The sequence below is a fragment of the Hemibagrus wyckioides genome, linkage group LG26 (genome assembly GCF_019097595.1).
Source record: "Hemibagrus wyckioides isolate EC202008001 linkage group LG26, SWU_Hwy_1.0, whole genome shotgun sequence".
NCBI classification, from domain to species: Eukaryota; Metazoa; Chordata; class Actinopteri; order Siluriformes; family Bagridae; genus Hemibagrus; species Hemibagrus wyckioides.
Window position 1 is genome coordinate 14,733,917 of NC_080735.1, and position 9,720 is coordinate 14,743,636.

At 41.4% G+C, this 9,720-nt stretch overlaps 1 protein-coding gene across 1 annotated transcript in view; it reads right to left on the bottom strand.

The window, feature by feature from the left end:
- The window catches only part of kcnq5b (potassium voltage-gated channel, KQT-like subfamily, member 5b), a 130,789-nt gene extending 124,318 nt beyond the window's left edge, over positions 1-6,471 (bottom strand). Inside the window, exon 1 of the mRNA XM_058380353.1 lies at positions 6,150-6,471. Coding sequence (XP_058236336.1) covers positions 6,150-6,427 — 278 coding nt within the window. The 5' untranslated portion in view covers positions 6,428-6,471. The remainder of the gene's footprint in view (positions 1-6,149) is intronic.
- Between the last annotated feature and the right edge of the window lie 3,249 nt (positions 6,472-9,720).

Here is a 9,720-nt window from a genome sequence, read left to right on the forward strand (position 1 = left end):
TTGTCTGATATGCAATCATTTAGCTCAAATACTGTAGCTCAATTACGGTAACGGCGATACAGGAGGTTTTTGAGGTAATGAATTTGTCCTGGTGAGAGTTTAATGGCGACTAGATGTGGGCGTGTCCAGAGACGTGACGAAATTGAAAAAAAGTTGAACGGAAGAGCTCACATGATGCAGATACACACTGCTGGATTTTGTACACAAATCTTTCACTTTAGCGGCAAGAAAACTGATTCCGGAAGCGAACCACTGATGACCGTTATCACCACGGCAACCAGTAATAGTAACACCCACTGGTCACTTCGTCGTACAGCGGCTGGAGACTGGACACAGCTATAAAATCCCATTCACTTTAGCAGCAAGAAAACTGATTTCGTAAGCTACCCACTGATAACTGTTATCACCATGGCAACCAGTAATAGTAACGCCCACTGCTGACTTCTTCGTACAGCGACTAGAGACTTGATACAGCAATAAAATCCCATTCACTTTAGCAACAAGAAAACTGCTTTCATAAGTTACCCCCTGATGACCGTTATTACCGCAGCAACCAGTAATAGTATCGCCCGCTGCTGACTTCATCGTACAGCGACTAGAGACTGGACACAGCTATAAAATCCCTTGGGTGTAGCATTGAGCTACGAAAGGTCCTGCCTTCTTTCCGTCACATTTAATTCACATTAATCGAAAGCACTGTGACTAAAGGCTTCAGTTATTATAAAGTAGCAATACTTAAATATCCCTAAGAATCTTTTTTATAGCCTAATCACCAAGCATCATTAAAACCATGACAGAGACACTTGACTTACACTGACCCTGTTAGACAGCAGACGTTTTGTTCATGGCTTTAAGACCTGACTCATGATAGTGGGAGGTGAAGGAAATAAACTACTCAGCTATATGAGTACGATGAACTAAAACCCAAACCACAGTGTGCAATGTTTTAATGCCTTCAAGTTTCCTGCTTTTCTCCACAAGGGCTGGAATTAGCAGTAGAAATAGCCACTGAACAGCCACGTCATGCTAGCTTGGTTGTTTGAGCAGCTGTGTAAGGTTGGATTGTGATGACGGTGATGACCGTGAGGACCTTAAATTCAGAGACACACTGTCCACACACACACACACACGGAATCAAAATGCATATGACCACTGGCTAGGAGTGAGAAGTTGTTTGTGCTAGCATTAGAAATGTTTGTATGTGTTGTACAAAGGAGTGTGATGTCTTAATTTATTCATGCTTATTGCCACAAGCATGGAGAGTGGACGCAAATGAAACGGTAATCTGGAAAAAACAAAAAAAAATAAATTGTTAAACTTTATAGTAAATCTGTGCCTCCATGCTAATCTTTAAAAAAAAAAAAAAATCATTAAGAATTCATTTTGCCCTCTCACGCTGTCCAATGCTAATTTTGTGAATGAGATATGAGGGAGAAAAGGCTTAGAACAAAAAAATACATTCTACTTAATGTCCTGAAGATCGCCTGTATGGGCGTCGTAGCTAATTAGCGTTGTCTAACGCTAACAATGGTTGGAGTTTTAAGACTTCCTGAGGTAATTATATTCAATATATTAATAAATAATGTTAAATACTTTTGAAATAAAACGCACCATCTCTTGTTTTTTGCTCAAAGGATTTTTTAGACTTATATTAGCGACGCTAAGCAAACCATTTCATCAAAGTCATGGAAGCCGCCAAAGAACGTAAGATTTTGGGCAAGCTTTCCATCACGTGTGAAGTCAAAGGGGTATAAAGTGAAAGCAAACCTAGCGTCAGTTTCCTCCTTCCTGGTTGAAGGGTAAATGTGTGTGGTGATTATTCAAATTTCTGGACCGCAAACTATCTCCAGAACTTACACAAATGACATCAAAAGTGCTTGAACGTGTTACCAAAACTACCTGACACGTTTCTTGAAAGACTACGCATGTGGTTTTTGGTGATTCATAGCAAACATCCAGGCAGTCAGAAGAGGACGGCCCCGGAGGCATAACATTATTGAAACCAAAACACCGCTAGTTGTTTTTATCGAACCCTTCTCAAATCTCCAGAGGTGTTTTGTTGAAAAGTTGAGCACATGCTGCTGCACTCCAAACCGCATTCATCTGTCTATCACACATGGTGATCTTTCGAGTTCCTCTAGAGGAGGCAGCTTCCTCTTGTTTGTGCTGTGAGGTGAAGATAAGAGTCTCGGTGAGTCCATTTGCCTCTTTTGCCTCCTGTCGTAATGGCGCTTTGATGACTGAAATATTCCAACGCTTTATTCATCTCTAAAACCCCTCTCTCTTTGTAGCTCCCTCTTCAGCCTGCAGTTACTAACAGAATAATTAATTAAAGGACGTCCTCAGAGAACAAAGTGCTGTCCCTGATCCTTCGCCTGCCATGAAGCGAGATACCTTTACGACCCAATTCGGTTTAAAAACACGGCTCTCCATAGGAAAACCTTCTTCTCGCGACTGGCCTTGAGGAAACAGAACCGATTTATTCCCATTTATCATCATTTGCAAAGAAGTAACCTCCAGGATGGAATGGAACCATAATACACTGGAATCAAAAGTGTGGTGGAAAATCTTGGTGGAAATTGGTCTTATTAATTTGGCTGACATGTTCATTTAAAATGACCTACAATCCCAGAGGTCCTTCCTGAGGGATTCATGGAGTGGAAACTCAGACTATTTATCCCAAGTCCATATTTTTTACTTCTTTAGGCAGTACAAAAGTAGCAAAGCAAACACTGGATACTATTACGCTTTGGGTGGGTGGAAAATACTGCAAAAAAAAAAAAATCGGATTTTTCACCAAACTTCCTGTGCGTCAGATTTGGAATTCTCACTGGTAAGATCTAGATTAACCAAGCCGAACAGATCAAAGAAGAGTTGGTGTATGTATAACCCATTACATTACATCAGTACACTGACTGATTGCGCTTGATGACTGATGTAACCTTCACCACTGAGTCACAACACTACAGGCTAGGTCTGGCTCCTCCTATGCTTAATCGAGTTATTGATGTGTTTTGACTCTTTATGATCAGCAAAACATGGCGGTTTGGTGTTAGCCAATAAAGGTATGAAACAACTTCAGGGAACAGTAACCACACACAGAAAGTCTGAGATGAAAGCACAGCGCACTCTGCTATATACCTTTCATACTTCTTCCTCTGCTAGGTTCCAACGCAGATACACAGAAAGGCTAGAACCCACAGAAGCAAAACTATGTTGATGGATCACTAAATAAGAATTCATTGATATATCACAGATATAGTGGTCGTTAATTTGGTACAAAAAGCATTTAATATGGAAGTTCAGACCTTGCTAGCTAGAAAAAGCAAATTCCATACCAATAAACCAATACCAATGAATAAAACAATAGTAATGAACAGGCAGTGGGACACTGGTGCTTGTGAAGGTTGAAAATTCATTTCCTGGATTTGACAAGCTGGTATTTTTGGTGCCTTGAACAAGGCCCTCACACTTTCAACTGTTCAGATCAATTTTATGTATTTTTGCCAAATTATTATGGAAAAAAATCTAGGATGTCTCTCTGCAGGAGATATATGGAACAATACAAAAGCATCATGGGAGGCTCATATCAGAATGGCAATTTGATGGATTGTTTGCAGTCAGTAGATGTCTTGAGCAATTTCTTTAACAGTGAAAACGCGTACTGCTTAATTGCATCCACTTTTTCACAGCTTTCCCCATTTCGGGAACCTCCTATACCACCTTTGTCGACCTCTCATAGCTGTGTGCAGCCCTGCTTGTGTTTACACCCTCTACGTTTTTTCTTCCCCGCTTACTCTGGGCATTCATCTTGAGGCAAAAAACTACTCAAAGACCGCACTGTATACAGCCGAGAGCCTTGAAAGTGGTATAAACAGCATGGGAAGGCCAGGTCTGACAGCACCCCACTATGCAAAGTATTAGTGTGCACACATGCTGCTCAGTCAACAAAAATGAAATAAATCTACTGTAAGTCTCTGCGCAAGTCTAACAACCAAGCAAGCCCGAGCTTTGAGACGAAGCCTATACCTGCCTCTTTCTTCTTTATGCCTCTATCAAAGGGAAAAACACATCCAAGGAAATCAGCAAGCCTTGATAAATATTCCCCCGAAGAAAGAATCCAATCACACCAAATGCAGATGTTCGGGCATAAAAGAAGGCAATTGGACCGATTTTTTTTTCTCTGAAGCATAACTGACTTGCAGAAACTGAAAGGTACTTCCACAGAAGAAGTGCTCATCTTTTGTGTCAAAGACAATGAACTAAACTTAAGCACGCCTCCACTAAAGCTTCTCTATAAAGCATTCAGGGCTTTGCATTTGGAACAGTATGCTTATGTTAGACATGAATTTTAATGGGGGGGGGGTCTGGCAAAAAGTACAAGCAGGTAACTTTGAAGCAGCAACTTTACCAGCTTGAACTTTTTGTCCTCCGTCAACCCTGTGAATTTCAGTTTCCGATTTGCAACAATGCCTGGATGAGAGCTAAGTAAGGCTTATTCAAGAAGCAGTGTGAGTTCTATCTCACATATTAGGGAAAATAAAAATGAATGGAGACACTTTTACAATGAATCAGTGAATGTGCATTAGGTCATCAGGACGTGTTCGTCATTATGTTATTTACATTATGATGTAAATCTCCTTGTTCTCTGTTATCTCCCTATGGTGTAAAGAGAAGGTTTTAATTACTCCAGGCCCAACAGTATTAATAAAACTGTGAATAATAATAATAATAACAAAAAAAGCTTGTTGGGTATCCAGAAACCAGGATACCTAACAGAAACCTTCTTGTTTGTGTGGATGTTCAGATGATGGAGATAAACTTTGGAAGTCTTAAAAGTTCTGCTCTGAGTAAAATATACATCTTCCTTGACTTTGTAAAGATGAATGATTTTAGCATTGGGACATGTTTCCCAGACTGGCCAAATACACTGACCAGGCGTAACACCTGCTGACCACCTGCCTAATATTGGTGTTGGTGTTTCACTCCCCATGTCCATCAATGAGCCTCGACCATCCATGACCCTGTCGCCGGTTCACCACTGTTCCTTCCTTGGACCACTTTTGATAGATACTGACCACTGCAGACCGGGAATACCTCCACAAGAGCTGCAGTTTTGGAGATGCTCTGATCCAGTCGTCTAGCCATCACAATTTGGCCCTTCGTCAAACTCACTCAAATCCTTACACTTGTCCATTTTTCCTGCTTCTAACACATCAACTTTGAGGACAAAATGTTCACTTGCTGCCTAATATATCCCCCCCACTAACAGGTGCCATGATGAGGAGATCATCAGTCTTATTCACTTCACCTCTCAGTGCTCATAATGTTATGCCTGATCAGTGTACATCCATTAATGTCCCTTAATTGGATCATTCCTTTATTAGCATAAGAAAAACACAATTATTTGTCACGTTATAAATGCATTTAAAGCTTTCACTCTGGACAAAAATCTAGATATCTGTCAATAATATCCATCTCACTAACCAATCCTCAGATCAAGTCTCAGACATCCACTTCTTTGAGATTTTTTTCTTTCTTTCACTTGCTCTGACACATCCAGATCAACACCTAACCATGAATGCCTTCAGGTGTGTTGGAAGCAGAATGACCCTTCGATCCAATTTTCTTGCAATTCCCATCGCAAGTGCACTGGATATAAAATGGCACAACCCTATAACCAGTCTCCTATGTAGTGTGATTAGAGTGAGACTTTTTGACGCACAACCCGAACCTGCGTATGGCAGCAGAGTCTCAGGACTGATGCTGAGGAACAATGGCATAAAAGCATCTCCATCCCCTGCTGTGAGAAAGCGGATTCATGTATACTGTGAAGTGGAAAGTGGGGGGGGAAATAACTCTCAGCGGCAATACTGAGTTCTCTAGATCAGAAATAAAGGTACTGAAGTGTGGTTTTGTTTATCACTGAGATTGTGTTCCTTTAGGATCGTTATAGCTTCACGTTAAAAAAAAGGTACCACATGATATCTCTCCAGATGAAATAAATACGGAAGGAAGAAAGATGAAGTACAGTTAGATGCATTTATAAGCCTTCATTTTTTTTTTCCTGGCGTAACACAACATATAGGGATCTTTAATATTATTCGGCGCAACAGGTTTGAAGAAAAAAAAATCTTTTTGGGACTCACACAAGCGCGTGATAGACGAATGCCCAGGCCCGGGGTCGCTCGAGCACGTTGTAAAGGCAGTTCTGCAGGCGGCGGTACCGCGCGTTCCTGCGGCCGCTTTGCGCGCCGTACACTAGCGGTTTGCCGAGCAGGCTGAGGCGGGCACCGCGCTCTCCCCGCCGTCCGTCAGCAACCGGGCGCCGTGCGACCCCGCCGCCCCTTTCAACATCCTCCGTGGCGCGAGCTTCGAGGCGCACGCCGCCGGAAGCGCCTTCGTCTCCGCCGCGGTCGCGCGGCATGGCGTCACCGAAGCCGGCCGAGAGTGCGCGCCGCTCCGAGCTCGCGGCTCATGCGTGCGTCGCCGCCGCCGCTCACACTTCCACGCGACGCTTCACGCGGAAACAGGTTTCACACCAGGCGCACAGTGCAAGCATGCCCCTTCTGATAAACTGGGTTCGCGCTTTTTTCTTTTTTTTTCTTTCTTCCCGCCTTACTCCTCACGTGCAGCGGTGGAGAGAAAACTCAAACCGTCCGAAGTCTTTCAGAATCAGTTTGAACTCGGAGCTGTCTCGCGGTTTTCCTCAGAGAGCATCGATGCCGCGTGCTTTTGCGCTCTGCCGCGATGTGACTGAGAAGCGCGCGCACAGGAAACGGATCTTATCGTCTGTGGCAGTTTCTCAACACTGTTTCTCGGCGCACACGAGCGCGCGCTATTTTCACGCATGTCCACATCCCTTTTGAAAGCGCTAGCTCGTGCTCTTTTGCAGCTTGTCTTTATCAGCAATTTCTAGAATCACGGAGTTCGGGGTTTATTCAGTATAAAGAAAAAATATTTGCACAGAAAAAAAAATGACACTGTCTATTAGAATACAAGCAGTGTGTGTGTGTGTGTGTGTGTGTGTGTGTGTGTGATTTAAATCGACCAACTTTGAAATCTTACAGCAGAGGTTATACAATACGTCTTTCCACACTTCACGCGCAGCTCGGCAACTGTCGCAACACCCACGTGACCGTGCCCGAAATAAAACCGTACCTCCCAAATTACATAGTGCACTAAAAAGCGTGTCAAAATAGAGATAGAGGGGTACCTGTTGTACACCGATTGCACATCTGCACCTCTATTTAAAAGAAAAATAGGCTATCTATCTATCTATCTATCTATCTATCTATCTATCTATCTATCTATCTATCTATCTATCTATCTATCTATCTATCTATCTATCTAAGGTTACTTGTGAATCAAACTTCTTGGCATTAAGTAACAATGATTAATTAACATCACAGTACTTTTCTTCTTTCTTTTTTTGTACTTGAGTCTTCAGCATTGCTGCATTTACATTAAATCACCAGAAGACTGTAAAAGACAGAAAGATAATAAAAAAAAAAAATAGAGCAGGTTCCTTCCAAATGTCTCGATTTCAGGCACCTAATGCTTTAGTCAGTAGCTGGGTCTGAGACAGTGGAGACCTATGAGCATCCCTGACCCAGTTTATCAGGTCCTCTATATGGCCAGACTATATACAGATCAGAGCATGATGTTTCCTCTAAAGCATTTACATTTTGAAACTGAAATTACAGCAAAAACAAAAAAAAATGCATTTTTGGAATATTCCATTTTCAACATTTCCATTATAATAAGCTCCACTCCTCTAGGAAGCTTTTCCACTAGATGTTAGAGCGTGGCTGTGAGAATTTGTGATCATTCTTGAGATCAGACAGATGTTGGGTGAGAAACTCTGGGGTGCAGTCGTCCATCCTAAAGGTATCGAGAGTCAGGAGTTCTTCCACTCCAATCTTGGTAAACCATGCCTTCATCGAGCTTGCTTTGATCGCCATTTGAGCATTCAAAGGCATCTTATACAGTTGTGTGTGTGTCCACCTCAACAGTCTGGAGAAGAACTGTATATGGATGTGGTGGTCGGGTGTCCACATACACAGTTTTAAATGCTTAACATGAATGTCTTAATGATCGACATATGATATAATCCAAAATCTCATGACTATCTCTCACAGCTCAACACCCAAATTTGAGGAAACATGACCAGGTAAGCCATTAGCTAGCTTAGTGAGCCACATCTTTACACTACATCTCCATCACTGGCAGCTTCAGCTATTATCAATGGCTTATAAAAGAAATAAAGGCAGCCGGTATCCTGGAGGACCAAAATCCCTAGTCATCTAGATAGTGAGTCAAGCTGAACTAAGAACAGTATTTTGTTTGTGTAATATCTATGTAAACTAGCTTGCTATATACTGATAATAATAACCGATCCACCCATTGAGAATGATTGACAGGTGTCTTTACAATAAAATTACAATACAATAACATTTACATTATTTACTGTCCGGTGTCACCCAAATGAGGATGAGGTTCCCTTCTGAGCCTGGTTCCTCTCAAGATTTCTTCCTCATATCATCTCAGGGAGTTTTTCCCCGCCACCGCCGCCTCAGGCTTGCTCATTAGGGATTTGGGATAAATAGTAAGTTCTATAACTTCTGTAAAGCTGCTTTGAGACAATGTCCATTGTTAAATGCGCTATACAGATAAATTGAACTAAACTAAATATGTGAGACAACATACAAAGGATTGCTGATGAACAGGAATCTTCTTTGGACCATATAAAACGATGGCGACCTTTGCTAGTATTTATACATAATGTTTAAAGCAGAAGTTTAACCTGGATATAAAGTTAAATTAGTCACACACTTTCACTTACAGTAACATCCTGTCTAAAGTGGAAGTTTTCTGTTTTCATTTGGTCTTCTTCTCCTTCTTCCTTAAAAAACCCCAAGAAAGCAGAATTAACACACTTCCTCTAAAGTGTCGAAAGTATTTTATGAGCTGTTTATACTTTTTGTGAACTAGCTGCTATGTTAATTGGACATCACAATCAGATTTCTGCCATAAACAATAATTATCACGTCTCTCCTCATCGTCTCCTCATGAATACTTTAACATACCTTACATCCATGCGATGGAGTTTCGGTCTGGTTTTTTTGTGGTGTCAGTTTAAATCCATTCATCCTTGTAGTCACTGATGCGTAAATGATGATTTCGGCACAAACTGTTCTGAGTTTGTGAATCTGATTGCCCAGGAGATGCTGAAAAATTGAATCCGGACCTCTGAGAGCAGCTCGTTTCTATAGTAACAACTAGTATACTTGTATGGCAGACATGCTACATACATGTGTGTAAAAAGTGTGTGTTTACATTTACATATATAGATTGAGAGCTCAGTCGGATTGAAAGGCCGTGTAAACACCTCAGTCGATCCGATTGACCTCGATACAAATGAAACTAGGATCGCATTGAAAAGGTTGGTGTAGATCTGAAATAAATAAATAAATAATAATAATAATAATAATAAATAACCATATAACCGCCTGAATCGGACTATTTTCTCATTCGGATCTAAAAGTACCTTGCACATATACACCGATCAGGCATAACATTATGAGCACTGAGTGAATAAGACTGATTATCTCCTCATCATGGCACCTGTTAGTGGGTGGGATATATTAGGCAGCAAGTCAACATTTTGTCCTCAAAGTTGATGTGTTAGAAGCAGGAAAAATGGACAAGGGTAAGGAT